The sequence below is a fragment of the Protopterus annectens genome, chromosome 12.part0 (genome assembly GCF_019279795.1).
Source record: "Protopterus annectens isolate FY-2018-M chromosome 12.part0, PAN1.0, whole genome shotgun sequence".
In the NCBI taxonomy this organism is placed as follows: domain Eukaryota; kingdom Metazoa; phylum Chordata; order Ceratodontiformes; family Protopteridae; genus Protopterus; species Protopterus annectens.
This window is the reverse complement of record NC_056746.1, coordinates 811,807,300-811,826,293: the sequence shown is the minus strand read 5'-3', so window position 1 is coordinate 811,826,293 and position 18,994 is coordinate 811,807,300. Positions and strand designations below refer to the sequence as shown.

Genomic DNA, 18,994 nt, shown 5'->3' with positions numbered 1-18,994 from the left:
TCCATGAGTGCTAAATGCTCCCAAATAACAGGTTATCTATAAATATGACTCTAGCACCTAACTGCTCTCACTTCCTACTGAGGGTAAGCTTAAAACATGGGTGCAAGTTTAATTTTTATTGCTCCATTTTTCTTAAGGGTTAAGACATGCTTTATAACTTGTGTTTTCAAAGTACAAAAATTAACTTGCAAGTCAATAAGCATATGCTTATGTTTTTAACTTTTCTACTGCTGCAAGCCTAACTTTTTCTTTGATGCCATACAACTCAAGGAGAACACTCTTTGCAGATTTAATTATTCACAGTATACACTGAAAACATTCACAAAGGCAACACCATCAAAATGGCTTGCACAATGCTACAAGTGCAATTTATGAGCATGGCATATTTACCAACTGGGAAACTGCAAAAGCCCTTGTTATCTTCATTACCATTCAAGTCAGTATGGAACAATTTTTTACAGGCAGCAAGAATTAGAAAATCATCATATGCAAAAAGCATTAACAGAAGAGCATAAAATAAAAAGTAAAACTGTGTGAATTTCACTTGCTATGATTCACTTTTCTATACAAAAAGAAACCTGCTTTTGTTTATAAAAACTCAACCTCTGTTGATTGTCTAAGACACTGAGTGCTACAAAAAATGGTTCTCCATATTTTCTAAATGACGAGATATTTTCTAATGTTTTGGTATAAAGCAGATTTTCTTATCTTTTTTGGAAAATAAAAACACAGCGGTACAATAATAGCTTACTCCAAGTAGTATCAAGTATTTTTCAAAGCAAAATTTAACAGTTGGCATTTACTTCCTTTTTTTATAAAAAGAAATAGCTTACCTAAATGGTGTTAAATATTTTTCTGTTCTTAAAATCACTTCTAAATGGCCAAAAAGTTAAAGGTTTGCCAAAATATTTTCCTTTCTTTTTTATATAAAAATATAACAGAAGAACTTTGTCCTCACTTAAAACATAATAAAAGCTCTAGTGTACAACAGTCAATCACCCCCCCCCCCCCAGCATCCCAAAACCTATTCACTTGCTGTTATAAGAACTTTGGCTGTAAAAATCTGCTAACAGGCACTTAAAATGGATCAAATAACTCTTGGTTTAAGGTGCTTACAACTCTCTCTCTCTCTGTCTCCTTGCCTACTATAACAAAAGCTCTAAACACTGAATTTTAGGTCAGCAGAAATGAAGACTGCTGACACATCAAGAATATGGCAGCTTTAGCATTCATGTTAACACTGGAAAAATGAAAATTAAACCAAAGCATAAATGTAACTGGCCACCCAACCACTCCAAAGCCTTCTTGATCTTTGTTTGGTAACCAGAAACATTAGAGGCTGCCGCTTCTGTCTGAATGCCATGGAAAAAGAGATGCAGAATCTGTGCAATTTATATGCATGGAAAAAGTTCAGTCAAGAAATCTCTGACATGCCTTCTTCCAGCGGCATGCTGTGCACCACATGTCACGATTATCCATGCCATACACTTTGCGACATTTCTTTGCTTCACCCCTCGATTTTCTGAGGATATGGGCAGAAGAGAAACAGAGAAATGTTAAAGATGCAAAACATTCAGATGTTACTTTTAAAACTTCAAACCTTTAGATGTATTCTCATATACCATAATAATATATATTTTTATTAGCTGTACCAGCATGCTTTTGTAGTTAGTTTCCATTAACAGTACATTATTGTGCATAAACAGAAAAAGTTGGGCAGACATGAAAAAACAATCAAAAATGCAGTCAATCAGAAAAAGAAGTAGGGTTGACAAGGAAAATGAAAAATGCAGTTATTGCAGTTTCTTTTTTTTAACCCTGTCAAAGAGCAGATCCGAACTTACTACCAGAAGCAAATGTCAGCAGATGTAAATGTTTTTGCATTAAAAACTACATCCAAACAACTTTTCAGTGGTGCTAAAACTAAAATGCAAATTAATTCCAGTTACTGACTCAGGACTCTCCACCATAAAATTGTTAACCATGTAGTACACTCAGTGCATGTAGGCCAAGCTAATTAAGTACTCTGCTGAGTTGCAGACCTCTGGCATACTCACTGGCAGAGAAGTTTAGCATCTCTTCCTGGGCACTGGTTTGGCTGCTTGTTTCTCCAGCACTGATGGAGAGGAAGAAAGGATGGATTAGTGCAGAGAAAGACCCCTGTCTTTATGGAAAATCATGTATGGAATCTTGACAGATAGTGCCTGAAGTTCCGACACTCTCCTAGCAGACATAATAGCCACCAAAAAGACAGTCTTCCAGGACAGGTACTGCAAGTCTATCGAGGCTGCGGGCTCAAAAGGAGGATAGACCAAAGCTTGTAATACAAAAGTGAGATCCCATGGGGGTGTAGGATCCTTCACCGGAGGCCTTAAAAGAAAGGTAACCTTAAGAAAGGTCTTGCAAAGTCTAGAAGAGGCTAATGAAAACATTCTCCCCCACATGGAAATTAGAAATAGCAGCCAGTTGTACCCTAACTGTAGAAGAGCTGACACCTTGTTGAAAAACCCCTGCCAAGAACTCTAAGACTGCTGAGATGGGAGCTGTAAAGGGATCTAAGTTCCGTTGAGACGTCCATATAGAAAATCATTTCCACTTACTACGATATAGTCTGTGAGTGGAAGATTTGTGAGCCGCTACCAAAAAGTTTTTTACCGGAGAGAATAAACCAGGAGTCCTAATAATCAAGGGAACTGCAGCAGCCAAGCTGTGAGCTTCAGACTTGTCCAGATCTGGAAGAGGGACCCCCGAGGGGTGTGAAATGAGATCCATAACCGGATTTAAGATCCATGGTGGAACTACTAGGTGAGACCAAAGGGAGGGGAACCAGACTTGACGAGGCCAGAATGGGGCACTGAGGACTACTGTGTTCCCCAGCCTGAGAGCTTTCTGTAGAAATTTTGAAATAAGAGGTAATGGTGGTAAGCATAAAGAAGACTGGGAGGCCAAGCATGTACCAGTGTGTCTCTGAGGGCTTCCCCCTGAGGGGGGGGGGTTTCAGAACAAAGAACTCACTGCATTTTGCATTGGAAGGAGATGCAAAGAGATCATAGCAAGGCCAACGTCAGTTTAGAAAGATCTCCTCTGCTACTGAAGGATTCAGAGACCACTCGTAAAGCATCAGAATAGTCCTGCTGAGCCTGTCCGCTAGAATGCTGGCCTGTCCCGGAATGTGCATTGCCACCAGAAAACGGCCGGTGGAAATAGCCCATCCCCACACTCTCATGGCTTCTCAACAAAGGTGGTAAGATCTGGTTTCTCCTTGTTTGTTGATATACCAGACCACTGACATGTTGTCTGTCTGTATCGCAACAGTCCCTAGAGGAAGATGGGCATGGAGAGCTTGCAACACTAGAAGCACTACCCTCATCTCCAGGATGTTGATATGCAAACTGGTCTCGAAGGGGGACCACGTGCCTTGGACAGTCCTTCCCAAGCAACACCCCCCCCCCTCAGCTGGGAGGCATCCGTGGTCACCATGGCTTTGGGAAGGAGTGGAAGAAAGGGATGTCCCCTGACAAGATCTGGGGAAAAAAAATCCACCATCGAAGAGAGTCGCAGCAAACCTGAGAGATGCGGACTGAATGAGAAAGAGGGAAATCTAAAAGGACCATTGTACTGCCAGTGTCCACTGAAGGATTCACATGTGAAGGTGAGCAAGGGGTAAGAGAGAGGGATTGTGGCAGCCATGGACCCCAGTGCTCATAGAACAGCCTCTGCTATAGGGAGATGAGTTTGGTAAATGTGCAAGGCATGAACTCAGACTGTGCGCCCTTTCTGGTGTGATGTAAACTTTCATCTGGATAATGTCTAGCCGAGTGCCAATTCTAGAACCTAAACCGGGATCAGCAATGACTTGTTGATGTTGATGCCTAAACTGTACACTAACAAGAGGAAATAATTCCTGGCTCGGCAAAGTAGAAGGCTGGTGGGAGCCGCAAAAAGCCAATCGTCCAGGTAAGGATAGACCTGAATTTCCTGAAGCCTCAGGTGAGTCACTACAATTGCCATCACTTTGGTGAACACCCTGGGGGCTGTGGTGAGACCAAAGGGAACGGCTCTGAATTGATAATGATAGTCTCCCATCCAGAAGCAGAGAAACCTGCGGGAGCACCTGTCCATCTTGATATGATAGTACACGTCCTGGAGGTTGATCAAACGCATCCAACCCTTCTCCTGCAGGTAGAGCAGGATGGATTGAAGAGTGACCATCTGGAATTTCTCATACATATTGCTAATAAAACATATACAAAAAATAAAAACAATACCTTCAGTTACAAGCAAATACACCACAAAGGCTGTACAGGATAGAAAGGTATAGAGAAGTCCAGCTAGGACAGAGGGGATGGAGGGAGGGTAACCTGGACTGCAGCAGTGTGAACACTCGAACATCTACATTTATGGTAGGTACAAAACTGTACTATGTTCATCATGTTACACTGCTGCAGTCATCACACTTGGGTTGAATCCCAAAGCTAAGGCTGGGAGGTTGGTACTAAACAGGGTTTGGAGAAGCTAGTAGGCCCTGCAGAACTGCAGTGGCAAAGCCAGCTCTAGTTTTTGAGTATAGAGGTAAGTGGTAGTGCTTGGTGAAGGTGTGCACTAAACTCCAAGTTGCAGCCTCCAAAATATCCTTGGTTGGTACCCCTTTGAGGAAGGCTGCTGATGTTGCTGTAGCCCTGGTGGAATGGGGCCTAATGTTACCAGGTACAGGTTTCCCATGGTGTATGTAGCAGAAACGGATACAATGTCCTATCCATTTTGAAATGGTCTGTTTTGAGATAGCCTTTCCTTGTGATCCTGCAGCATAGGATACAAAGAGTTGGTCAGATTTTCTGAAAGCCTTAGTTTTATCCAAGTAGAAACGTAATTGCCTGTGAATGTCCAAAGAGTGTACAAGCCTTTCCCCATTATTCTGGGGGTTTGGATAAAACGTGGGCAAATGAATGGTTTGGTTTAGAGCCACACTGGATACCACCTTTGGCATAAAGGAAGGGTTAGTACGTAAAGAGACTCTGTCTTGATGAAAAATGATGAAAGGCTCCACTGCCATTAGGGCCTGTGGCTCTGAGACTTCGTGCTGAAGTTATTGCTAGCAGCAGTGCAGTTTTCCATGATAAAAATTGTAAATCGGCTGTAAAAGCTGGTTCGAAGGGCGGTAGTGTAAGTTTTTGCAAAACAAAATTGAGGTCCCAAGTTGGTGTTGGTGCTCTCCGGGGCGGTCTTATGTTCTTAGCCCCTCTGAGGTACTGTCTTAGTAATGGATGTGAAAAAATAGGAGGATCCGTGTTGTAATGAGCTGAAATAAATGAAGCGTGGATCTTAATAGATGAAAAGGAAAGGCCTTTGTGCAATATCTCAGTTAAATATTGCAGAATTTGAGGAATATTTGACAGCTTTAGAGAGAAATGTTGACTGGTTGTTTAGGTAATCTGCCATGCAGCCAGATTTAAAGTCTTGAGCTGGCTGTGTAGAATCCGATTGTTTTGCGGAGACAGCAGGTGACGAATTTGAGGTAAAATCCATGGTGGGCCTTGAGCCATGTTCCTTAGTATTGGATACCAGTGTTGGCGTGGCCAGTCTGGAGCAATGAGTATCATTTGTGGCCTCTCTAATCTGGCTTTCAGCAGCACCTTTGCCAGAAGAGGCAGTGGAGGAAAGGCATACACTGTTAATGTTTTCCAACTGAATGAGAGGACGTCCACTTTCCAAGCTAGTGTGTGGTATGTCCTTGTGCAAAATTTCCGTAGTTGGTAGTTTTGGGGGGAGGCAAACAGATCTATGTCTGGGATCCCCCATTTTTGAGTTATCATTGTGAATACTTGTGGATCTAGTTTCCACTCATGAGGATCCACGATATTTCTGCTTAGTTCATCTGCCAATGTATTTTTCTTTCCTGGCAGGAATTGTGCTTGTAGTTGAACTTGGTAGGTCAGAGCTGTGTTCCACAAGGTCATTGCTTGCCTGCACAGGGGGTAGGAATGTGTGCCCCCTTGTTTGTTTATGTACCACATCACTGTGGTGTTGTCCGTCTTTATTAGAAGTTGTCCTGGATGTAGGAGGTCCTTGAAAGCTGTTAAGGCATTTTGTATAGCTAGCATCTCTTTTTGACTGATGTGGAGATGCATTTGATCTGCAGACCATTTGCCCTGAATACACTGTCCTGCCATGTGTGCTTCCCAGGCGTAATCCAATGCATCTGTTGTTGTTTGCCTGGCTGTGGGTAAGGTAAAAGGCTGACCCTTGTTGAGGTGACATGCCTGAGCCCACCATAGAAACTCCTGTTGAAGGCAGGGAATGAGAGTGGTATTATTGTTTCTAAGCTGCGGCTGTGTTGAGTCCATACGCTTTTCAGGTACCATTGTAATTTCCTCATATGCAGTTTGGCATATGGAATTAGTAGTATGCAAAATGCCATGAATCCCATGGCCTGCAGAATTTTTCTTGCAGGGAGTTGGGTCTTTGTTGCCATCATTTTGAAGTATTGAGTCAGTTGTCCTTGCTTGTCTGGCGTGAAATAAGCCATCTGGGCCGTTGTATTTAAGCTGGCACCCAGGAATTTTGTGTCTTGTGAGGGCACTAGTTTTGACTTTTCGTTTACTGTGTACGCTAGGCAACTTAGTAGGTTTTTTACAAACACCAGATGTTTTAAAAGAATGTCTTTGCTTTCTGCTTGAATACGGCAGTCGTCCAGGTATGGATATATTTGAATTCCTCTTTGTCTGCAGTATGCAATTACTGGTGCCAGGCATTTTGTGAAGACCCTGGGCGCAGCAGATAAGCCAAAGGGCAGTGTAGAGAATTGGTAACGAGTTGAACCTGCTATAAATTGGAGGTATCCTCTGCAATTTTGTCTGATAGGGACATGCAGGCATGTCTCCTTGAGGTCCAACGTTACTAGCCAAGCCTTCTTGCCCAGCATGGGAAGAAGTTGCTGTAGTGTGAGCATCTTGAATTTGGGTACTTCCAGGTATGTGTTTAGAATTGAAAGGTCCAGAACGGGTCTCCAGGCTTTGTCCATTCGGGGAACCAGAAAGAGTCTTGAGTAAAATCCTTGTCCTTGCTCCTGTGTAACAACCTGTTGAATGGCTCTCATGTCCATGAGTGCTGTAATTTGTCTTTGAGCCTCTGCCCATTGATTTGATGGCAGGTTTGGCATTCCTTTTATCCTTGGTAAAGTGTAAAAGTGGAACCTGTATCCTTGAGATACAATATTTAGGATCCATTTGTCTTTTGTGATGATGTGCCAATTGCCTGCAAAAAGTGCAAGTTTTCCTCCCAAGGGAGCTGCCAAGAGGGATTTGCTTGGCAGTCTGAGGGGCAAGTCATTGTGTTTGTCTTCTGATAGTTTGAGACCTGTCTTCTCCTCCTTTCTGGGTTGTGGCACCCCATCGTCGAGGCTTGTAAGAGCCTTGTGGCTGACCTCTGCCCCTTGGGCATCTGTATTTGCCCCTCTGTGGTCTGTCAGAAGTTGGAAAGGACCAGTTTTTGGTTGGCCAATTTCTGCTGAAACGAGGGGGTTGAACCTGTAAAAAATCCTTGACCGTCTGCATAGATTTTGCCTTATCCTCCATTTTCTTTAAAACCTCTTTTGCTTTCACACCAAATAAAACATCCTGCTGTAAAGGTGCATCCAATAACTTTGCTTTAACATGATCAGGTAAAGTTTGTTCTTTTAACCAAGCATGCCTACGAATGACAGACCCTGTTATTGCTGCTCTACAAGAAGCTTCCATTGAATCAAATCCACATTGCAAAGTATGTTTTCCCACTTGTTCAACTTCATGCAACAAATATTGCATTTCCTTGTAATCAGGCTGCTCTGTATGTGTGATCATTTTTTTGTTTTAATTGAGACATCAAATATTGTTATTTCAGCATGTGAAACTGGCAATTTAAGGCCCTCATAGCTAGTGTAGCTGAGGTATATACTTTCTTTCCCCATCTCTCTAGTGCTCTAGAATCCCTTTCAGAGGGTACAGGATTTTTAGCAATAGAGGACTTAACCCCTTTGGGACCCTGGGAAATGGTTTCTGGGTCAGCAACAGGGCTTTTATATAGGAATTTGTGAGTCAGGGACTCTGCAGTATCTATCTGGTTTGGCTGGTGCAGGAGGTAATGAATCTGGGTTAAGGCTAGATTCTGAATAAACATCATCCACAATGTCTAACACCGGTGGAATAGCAAGGAGTCTTTGCTGGGGTAGTAAAAGGAACTCTCGGAGCCTTTTCTTAGAATCAGAGTAATCCTGGCCTTCCCAGTGGAAATGTTCCCTCATGGTATGTAAAGTTTCCCCAAAAGAGTAGTCTTCTGTGGGAGATGCTGAAGGAATAGACTCTTCAGCATCAGTGTCTTCATAAGGGGGAAAAGAGTATTCCTGTTCCTCACAAGAATCTGAGGAAATGGAAACCTGGTCAGATGAAGCGTAATCCTCCTCCTGTCTAGGCCTTTAGTCAAGAGGGGGATGGGAACCCCTGATTAGGGTAACTAAAGTCTTCAGCCATCTTAAGCATCTGTTTCTTAGGCATGGGGGCTTGTACTGAAGACTGCTGTACAGGCTTCCTTACTTTTAAAGGAGTTTTCAGCTTTGCATAGGATTTAAGTGTAGTCGGTCTGAAGACACCTTCAGCAACTGAAAGCTTTTCAACTACACCGGAATCCCCTTCAGCCATGGAGTCAGAAGGGCCTAAAGATAAAGGCTCTGGAGGGCCAGCAATCTCTGCTTGGGAGTCGGATGCAGCCTGGGGTTCTAAATCAGCGGTCGTCAGAGGCTGCGTAGGTGCCTCACTGAAAAACGGAGAACCGGTGACTGGCCTAGAAGAGGTCTCGGTGTCTGGTTTGGGTCTCGGCTGCCTGTCCTTATCTTTGTGCTTTTTATGCATCCCGGTAGTCGGTTGCTCCGACGGCATGGTATAATTAAATTTTCTACCAAAATAATGTCGGGCGAAATCAAACCCGACGTTTTATAGTTCGTTTGCTAAACCTAGCACAAAACCGACAACCTGTGACGTCGTGGTCTGGGCCTAGGCAAGGAATACAGTAAGAATGAAGTAAAAATTAGACAATGGCACTTTCCCTCCTACTATTAAAAAGACAGGAATTCAAAGAATTGGTAGTGAAAATTATTTGAGAGTTAACAGAACAGAAAGAAATTTCTTCAGCAGGGGTAGCTACTGAGGGGGTAAAATAAGGAGTTGAAAAATATGGTAGAAAAAGAGAAGTCTAAGAAGTAACAGGAATTATTTAGAGGGTCTGACAAAGCTTAAAGTATTGCAGAATAACAGGAATCTCACACAATAAAAATAAAAGCAACTGCAGAATGCTAAGAAGAAAATAAGGGAGTATTTAGATAATATGGACAAGTGCAGAAATATTTCAGTTGAGCTATTATTTTTGATAACTGCAGAGCATAACAACTTTTAGCACAACAATTAAGGCAACAGAAAGTAGAAAGAGTTGATACCAAAATAGGGAGCCTATGACAAGAAAAATAATCAGAGATCCTCCTCTAGTGGTATTAGAGAAATTTCTGAAATTTTATGAAAATTTGTACAAAGCAGAGGAATTGAGAAACCAAGAGAACACAAATGGAAACATTTACGGAAGACTTAATTATGCCAAGGTTAGAGGAAGATGAGGCTCAACAACTGAGATTTAAAAGAGGAAATAAAAACAGTGATGTATAATCAATCAGTATGGAAGTCACTAGGAAGAGGTGGAATTCCTGTGGAAGTTTGGAAGCTATGAGGGAAGAAAGTGATGAAGATTGTTAAACAGTATTTTAAAAACAGGGGCAGCACCAGCATTTTGGAAGAAAGCTGTGATGGGTGTGTTACCTGAAGAGGGTCAAGACCCATCAGACCTAGCTTCATATAGGGCTGTTTCAACTGAAATCATAACTACAAAGTGTTCATGTCTATACTAGCTAAAAGAATGGCAAAGGTGTTGCCAAAACTGACAGATATGGATCAATGTGGTTTTGTTGAGGAGAGGCAAACATTTGACAACATTAATAGAAAAGTGAGGATCCAGACAGAAACAAAACCTAACAAAAAATTTTGTCGGTGTGTCTTGAAGCAAAGAAAGCATGCAACAGAGTCAGACCTCCAAATGTCCTGAATTACTCGGCTTTTACCGAGTTTTGGGGTCCCAATAATGGGGTGCCACGATTCCTGAGTGGCACCCCTTCATTTCTGATTTTTCAATCTTTTTTTTAGATTCTGTGCTTTCAGAGCTGACGTCATCATGTGCACAATGATGTCAGCTCACTCAGCCTGTCAGAATTAAGCTCAGGATGTGTGTGTGTGTGTGTGTGATGTGCATCTGTTTGAATATTGTTCGGCGGGCAGAATGTGCAAGAGTTTACTTTATCATGGATTTAAGCAGAGTGAGCCGGTCCCGGCAGAACAGAGCCATTTTATACAATAGGCCATTTAGAAGAACAGATGGCAGAATGGAGCTATTTTAGTCCGGGCAGAACGGAGCTATTTTATAGAGCGAGCCATTTAGAAGAATGGATGGCACAATGGAGCTATTTTATAGAGTGAGCCATTTAGAAGAACTGGTTTTACAACTGCAGAAGAATGGAGCTATTTGCTTTAAGGTACCTAATAGAGCAAAGGGTGTGTGCATGTGCGTGTGTGTGTAAAAAAGAATGCTCCCGTGATCAGTGTGTACAATTTTAAAGGAGGAATAAAGAAACCACACTCACATTTAACATGTGTAGTACACCAGTTAACCTTCTGCCTACAGAAAGGAGAACATATATATGGTTTTCTTAACTGGAGTGGCAGTCTTCAGGCATAGAGGTATACATCTGTTTAACGGTCTACATTTTAAGAACTGGTAGCTTTGATAACAGTGCATTACACTATTGCAGGTGCCTACTTTAAAATTAATATTGTGAGGTACAATTGCATGCTTTGTCAGCAGAGTGTTTTATTATCTGGCAGTGGGTAACATTACCAACAGGAATTCAAGCAGAATAATGTTCATCCTCTTCATATGCAGAATTACAGACAGAATAAAGAGTATGTTTTTTAAATGTATTCATGCATACACATTTAAATTATGTGGCATTGCCAACTTTTTTTCAGAAACAGAAACACTTTGATAGGGATATAACTGCAATCTGCCTGACAGAAGACTTGCCTAGCATTTCTGCCACTTTGAAATATTGCTCTAGTTCAAATGCTAAGTAATTTCAGGCTAATCTTCTCTTCAGCCAGGTGAAACCTTAATTGTCACCCTCTATTGTTTTTACTAATTCAGAGAAATGCAGACACAGTTGTGTTGTTTGCTATTTTTTCTGTGTAATTTCAGTGCTTGATTTACACACCTGGTTGGTAGTACAGACAGGAACTCCATCTGCAGTTAACCCCCTTACACAGGACTCTTAATGATTTCTTTTAAGCAGGTTATATAACATAAATTTTTATTATTTTATTTATTTAACATTTGTTGACCGGGAATGTCCGACTAGGTTCCACAGAGCCTGTTTTCAGCGGAGGCCCAGGGAGAAATGCTCCAGATGCATGTTTTTGGAATAAACCCACAATTATCCATAGGTTCATAGGTAGGTACTAGGCTACTGGCCCTAGGGCCTATATAAGCCTAGCCAAAAGGTACCCTGGCTTTCGCCACCCAAGAAAATAATTTTCCTGTGCCACTGTTGAGCAGAGCCACAGAAGTGATCCCCGGGGTGAATTTCCTATCTCCCCATCCAATCATCAAGATTTTTCTTGAAGAGTGTTAATGAGGAGCTTTGTTTGATATAGATAGGTAGTTTGTTCCAGAGTATGGGAAGTCTCTGGGACAGGAATCTATTCCTCCAGCATGTTCTGTTTATTGTGGTGACAAGGTGTAGGTCCCTAGAGTGTGTAGCTTGTAGGGATTGGGATTTAAGTGGAGCATGTCTAAAAGCTCTGGGTTTGACATTGCTTTGTGCGTTAGGCAGAGATCGCCTCTGAGTAGGCGATATGTGATGGAGTAAAGCTGCAGTTTTTTTAGACGGTCTGCGTAGGGCATCTGTTTGAGGTCGGTAATCCTCTTTGTGAGGTATTTCTGCGGCCTTTCCAGTTGTTGTAGATGTCTTGTGAGATGCATACCAAAAGGGGCATTGTACTCTATAATGGGTCTAATGAGTGACGAGTAGAGGGGAACAATGACCCTTGGTAAGGGTTCTGATGCAGACAATACTTTACCTCAGCTTATTTTATTACTTACTCAACAAAATCAACGGATGACTACGCTTATGGAGAAACTACCGTTCCCAGAACACCTTTCGAGGGAACGAGTCTTGTCTACTAGTCCTTGCGTCAGGAATCTACATAATCAGGGCAACTTTTCCGAATCAATGAACACAGGACATTCCTCTAACTTACAGCGACCAGGGAACAATAAATCTGGTAATAACCTTTTCAACTTACAGGAGTGGTTTAACCAGGATGTGTTTTCCGCCAGGGTGATAGAACCACAGGGCATCTGGCAGGATCTGCCAAGGACATTAAACAAAAAAATAGGTGAATTGGAGCAGAAACTGTCTAAGGTGAGGAATCTCCAATGTGATAACTTTTATCTCAACGAATGTGTTAAACGGAGGCATGTACCTAAGGGCCTCCGTTTGTACAAATTTCCTACGGGTTGCACCTGAAGGACAATGAAAAGAATGATTTAACATATTTGATCGATTTAGAATAGAGTTAATACATTATATCATTAAATTGAATAATGGCCGTATTAAAGAAACCATGGAATATGTTAGTATTTTAAATGATGAAATTACTATTTATTATTTGAATTCAACACTGTTAAATATGACAATATTTTTAAGAAGGTAGGAAAGCAGGTTGAATTCAACATGCAGAGGAAAAATAAAAAGTTGTGTAGAGATGACAATGAAGATGCTAAGGGAATTGCTCATCCTTTTCCTAAATCCCGTTTTTTGATAATTTTAGTAATGAGAAACCAGATGTTAGATCAAACACTGAAATTGTAGTTGTTGAAGAAGACGATTTTGACAATCAAGGGTATGAAAACGAATACCTTGTTCTCAGAAGGTCAGAGAGGATTAGTAATAGAAATAACCAAGGTAACAACAATCCAAATTTTCATTGTCCCCCAACACCCGAGGGGACGGTGATGGGGCAGGAACAACAGATATTAGTAAATGACATTGTTAATGTTATTAGTAATAAGAATAGAGGTCAATGTGAATCTGAAATTGACTCATCTCATGAAGAAAAGCTTGTGCGTTACCAAGGTTTTAATATTTTCAATTATTCAGGAACTGAAGTTAATAGAGACCATTTTCCACTTTTTAGAAAAATGTGTTATTTGTTCCTGGTTCTAAAATTAGTTTAACTGATACTGTGACTGAAATTAAGTTATATACAAGGAAGTTAAACTTGAAATTATTTTTTCAGGACAAAGTTCAAGGTGGCAGTGATGCAAACTTTTACACAAACAACTTTAAACGTAAAAGTATACTTAACCCACCAGCCCACCCTGTAGTTAACACTTTTGAACATCTTTGTTTGAAAGAAACCCATTCCGTTTTAGGGTCCAAAAACAGAACATTTTTTTAACTTAAAGGATGAGAATTTAATTTTAAGGCAGTTGAGAGAAGACGACTCTATTCGAATTATGAAACCTGATAAGGGGGGAGGGACGGTGATAGTTGACATTTTTGATTATAGTGCCAAAATGATGGAAAACTTCTATGACTGATAGATATCTTGAAGTTTCATTAAATGAAATTAGAATTGCTCACCGCAAGGTTCAGTTGTTTCTAGAAGATTCACTGTTTCAGGGGACTATTTCAGAAGACTTATATAATTTTTTTACGAAATGATTATCCCACCATCCCCCATGCCTTTGGGATACCCAAGGTACATAAAAATGTTCTGAATCCCCCTTATAGAATTATTATTGCCGCCAATGGTAGTTCTACTTATCCTTTGGGAGTTTTTATTGATCGGCTTTTAAAAAATACAGTTTCTTCTGTAGATTATATTTTAAGAGACTCGTGGGATTTCCTGACCAGATTTAAAAAAGAACTTTTTAGGGAAAGCTCCATTCTTTATACTATGGATGTTATTGACTTATTTTCATCAAATCCACACAGTGAAGGTTTAGAATTATTTTCAGAAGCAATTGTTAAACTGACAGACCTAAGTAGTACCATGGTAGATTTTATTATAAATATCATGGAGTTAATTTTAGAAAACACCTTTTTTTCTTTTGAAGGTTGTTACTTCAAGCAGATCAAAGGCATAGCTATGGGGGCCAGTTGTGCCCCCATACACGCCAATTTGGTGATGAATGCCTGGGAACAGAAAAACATCTTTATATCTACATTTACTGACAGATGGATCTTTTTACCTTCGATACCTTGATGATATTTTTATTTTATAGGTTCATAGGTTCATACTAGGCTATCTGCCCGAGGGCATTTACAAGCCTAGCCCATCGTTTTGTGGCTTACGCCACCCCTTTAGTATGGGGAACTATAACCATTATTTTGCTGTGCCTCTGTCGAGCAGTGACACTGAGGTAATCCGTGGGGTATATCTGCGATCTCCCATCCATTGGTCAAGATTTCTCTTGAACAAGGCCAGCGAGGTGCTCTGCCTCACATGTACCGGGATTTTGTTCCACAGCATAGGGAGTCTTTGGGTGATGAATCTATCCCTCCAGCACGTCCTATTAATAGCCGTGTCGAGGTTTAAGTCTCCCGCCCTTGTGGCTCTGATGGATCTAGATTTTTGAGGTGAAGCATATTCATCAAATCTGGGTTTGACATGGCCTTGTATGTTAGGCAAAGGTCACCTCTGAGCAAGCGGTGGCGACTGAATAGAGCTGGAGTTCTTTCAGTCGGGCAGCATAGGACAGATTTTGAGACCCTTTATCCTTTTGGTGAGGAACTTTTGTGGCCTCTCCAGCTGCTGCAAGTGTCGGGTCAGATACATTCCGAATGGGGCATTGTACTCAATCATTGGTCTGATGAGTGATGAGTAAAGGGAGACTATGACCTCCCTTGATCTAGATGAGAATCCCTTCATGATAAGGTGGGCAATGTAGAAGGTCTTCCTAACTACTTTAGCTACATGGGTGTCGAATGACAGACTACTATCAACCTGGGTCCCCAGGTCCCTGATAACTTCTTCTGTGCTCAGTGGATTGCCACCTATTTGGTAGCTAGGGGTAACCTTGTTTTTCCCAAAGGGTATGACTATGCATTTTTGGCATTTAACTTTAGGCGTGGCTCTGGCACCAGTTATCCGTTTCTGTGAGACCCTTCTGAAGGATATCTGTGTCAGATGTGTTTTCTACTATGGCCCAGTTTGCAGTCATCTGCAAACTTTGTCAGCCATAACCCTCCTGTGTTTGCTTGTACTTGGAAAAGTAGATGCCAAACAAGAGTGGGCCCAGGACTGAGCCCTGTGGGACACCACTTGTGACAGGCTTTGAGTCTGACATGGCGCCAGCAACTCTGACCCTGTGGGTTCTGTCACTCAGCCAGTTTGCAACCCATCTTGTGATGTATGGGTTAACATTTAAGCTGATGAGTTTTTCAATGATACCCGAGTGGGGTATTGTATCGAAGGCCTTAGCCAGATCGAGGTAGGCTGTATGGACTGCCTTTCCCTCATCAATGGCTTTGGTGACTGTTTCAAAAAGTCAACCAAGTTTAAAAGGCATGATCTGCCTTTGACAAAGCCAAACTGGGTTGGATCCAAAGTCTGCAAATTCCCTATGTCTTTATTTATGAGGTCCATTATGATCCTCTCCATGGCTTTGCAGATAAGGCTTGTCAAGCTAATGGGCGGTAATTTCCAGGGTCGGTGGAGGCACCGCCTTTGTGAAGTGGGACCACAGTTGCAGTGCGCCACTCCTGGAGTGCGTATCCAGAGGTAAGACTTTGATTAAACAGCTGTCCTAGCTGTGGGTTTAATTCCTCATTGAGTTCGTGGAGCACACAGCCGGGGACACCATCAGGTCCCATGGATGCTGTGTTTTTGCTTTGGAGAGAGCAGTTCTCACTTGGGCTGGAGATGTTTGGGGGCTGCAATCGTTTGGTATAGATATCTCTCCTTTTGGGGGAGGGAGAAGTTTGCACTGAACCTGTCAGCCAGTATGTTGGCAATGTCTGTAGGATCAGTAATCTTCACATCATTTTGAACTAGTTCTGAGCATATCTGGGAGTTTCCTCCTAGGTTTCTAACATAGCTAAAGAAGGCCTTATGATTGTCTTTTGAGTCTTTAGCTATTTTTCTCTCGAAATTTGCTTTGGATGATTTTATGAGAGCTCTTAGTTTTTTACTTATAGTGATCAAGGGTGTCTTACCTTTTAAGGATTTTGCTCTATCTTGTAGTAGCTTCCTCCTTTTGTTGTAGAGTTTGTTTATGGCTGGGGTCCACCAGACTGGACGCTTGCCTTTGGTACAAAGAGTCTTTGTTTTGCTTGGGATTGCCTTATCCATGCAGTCCTGCAGGTGCTGGTAGAAGGCATTTGTAAGTGATTCAGCGGCTTGAGTACTGTTTTCTGCCGGCTCGGGGGCCTTAAAGGAGACTACACTAGTCTTTAGAAGTGTGAAGTCGGCTTTTGAGAAGTTCTTTACTGTGGTCTTTTTTATTTCAGGTGGGGGTAGGACGAGGACCTCCAGCGAGATTAGTTTGTGATCTGATCTCACCAGTGAGGGGTATACTTCCGGTGTTGAACATTGTGCTCCCATGTTCGTGATGATGAGATCAAGTATGTTATCTCCTCTTGTGGGGATGGTGACTAGTTGTTCCATGGCATTTGAGTTTATGAATTCCAGGAACTTTTGGGCTAGGGTGTTTGGGCTTGAGTAGTGTTCCCAGTCTATATTAGGGTAACTGAAGTCACCTAGTATGATGGTGTTTGGCGATACATTTATCCCCTCTAGTGTTTTCAGGAAGGCCATGTGAGGTTCCTGAGTTTGTGAGGGTGGCCTGTAACATGCTACAATTTGCAGAGCAGTCTTGCCTACGGTTAATTGCACCTGGATGGTCTCCGATGCATCGTGCGTTGCCACCAGTCTTGAGGTGTGGGTGTCCTTGATGAATATGGATACCCCTCCTTTCTTGGTATTGTCCGGATTTTGGGGCGGAACGCATGATATGAGGTAAAACCTGATAGCTGGGGTGCTCTCAGGAGCCTTGAACCAGGTTTCTGTCACAGCACAGACATCGATGTTCTCCATACTGAGAAGGGCCTCGAGTGTGTGCATTTTGAGATTTAGACTTCTGGCATTGAGCAGCATTACCCTTAGTTTTTTCCTTTTTGTGTTCTAGGGTGGTAGGTTTAGAATTTGAGCCTTGCCTAAAAGGCACTATGGGGTGGCAAGAGCCTTTGCCAATATCCGAATCCCAGGGTGACAGGTGCAAGCCGTCCCTTGAAGCAGCGTGGCTTGTCCAGCATGTCATCCCAGGCAGACAGATACTGGGTCCCCTTTGAATGACACCAGTGTTTAAGCCAATTGTTAAAGCTGATCATCTTATCTCTGTATTGTGGCATCATTCTTGGTGAAGGTAGGATACCGCTCAAGGTCAGGGTCATACCTGCCTGGGCTACATAATCAGAGAGCTCCTCAATGTCTCTTTTCATGTAGTCCAAGGAGGTACGTCTCAGGTCGTTTACACCAGCGTGGACAATGACTGAGTCATATTTGTACCTGCTGTTGAGAGACCTGAGTGCTTGCGTTATGTGGCGGATTCTAGCGCCGACAGGCAGCTTACTGTGACCTTCTCCTTACTCAGTCTGGTGAGCGGGACGTCAGTGTGTCTGACTATGGAGTCACCAATGACTAGTGTGTCTGACATTGTGTTTGGCCTTAAGGGCTGTGACTGTTTGACACTCTGACTGTGAGGTCTATGTGTTGCAGGTGTTGTGTTCTGAGGTGGTGGTTGTTTGGGTGTCTGCTTTGGTGGCCTCTGCTGTTTTGGTAGATTTTTAATCAGAGCCTCCGAGTATGTCTTTGTGTGTTTATGTGTATGATTTGAGGTTGTAATGGTACTATGTGAGACTGGGTCTATAGTGTGTGTGGTAACCTTCTCCTCCTGACTGGTCTTGCCAGTCCTATGTTGAGAGAGCTCAGCCTCCAGTTTGGCCGTATAGTTGCATCTCTCGCATGTATTTGTGTTTTGTGGGAGGAGGAGAGGGTTGTCTGTGTACATGAGGCAATTGTAACATTGCCTCAATATTCCCAGGTTCACCAGCTGAGCAGGAGAGGACACTAGCAACTGATCCCTCGACATGCTAGAAGGACAGACAAAAAACTTAAAAAGATTCCGGGGATGTGGGTGACCGAGAAATGGGGGGTTGCCTTTTTGGGGTACTATCTATGACAAGAGTGCCGTATCAAGGTAATAAGTGCTGTAGGAGCAAGTGCTAGGTTTAACAGATAGAGAATAGTCTACTTGGAGTCAAGTAGAGATGATCTTTTTAGTTATAGGATGCGCTGATTTGATCAGTAGTATAGTTCGAGGAAGGTAGTTTTAAGGGAAAATTTGAAGAGTGGACTTTAGGTAGCCCGAATAGTTTAAACCTGCTTAACCGGCGCTGCCCTAGTGTGCAACAGTGGCAGCTCTGCGCTAATTCGCGCCAAAGCGTGCTTTATAGCAGGGGGCTGGAAAAGACAGGAAATGACCCAAAATGGCCAATAAACTACAAGTTACTGCTTTAAACCACTCCTCTGAGGACAAACAGGCAGCTCAGTACTCCCTACTCCCACTAGTGAGTAAAGAAACTACCCCTTGACCAAACAAGGAAAATGGAGAAAACAGGAACCAAGACAAAGCCCAGGGATCAGCAAAATCTGATCACTGGAACAAACTATTAGAAAAGTATGGAAAACAAGAGTATTTTTTGTTTTTTTTTCAAGTTTTTTCAGAAAGGCAGAAAATACAATAAATGCTGTGTTTTTCGACTAAATGCTATCAAAAGCTAGTACACTTGAGTGTATTAGCC

At 42.2% G+C, this 18,994-nt stretch overlaps 1 protein-coding gene across 1 annotated transcript in view; it reads right to left on the bottom strand.

The window, feature by feature from the left end:
* Positions 1-273: 273 nt before the first annotated feature.
* The window catches only part of LOC122816814 (zinc finger protein 704-like), a 977,436-nt gene continuing 958,715 nt past the window's right edge, over positions 274-18,994 (bottom strand). The window contains exon 9 of the mRNA XM_044089856.1: positions 274-1,522. Coding sequence (XP_043945791.1) covers positions 1,411-1,522 — 112 coding nt within the window. The 3' untranslated portion in view covers positions 274-1,410. The remainder of the gene's footprint in view (positions 1,523-18,994) is intronic.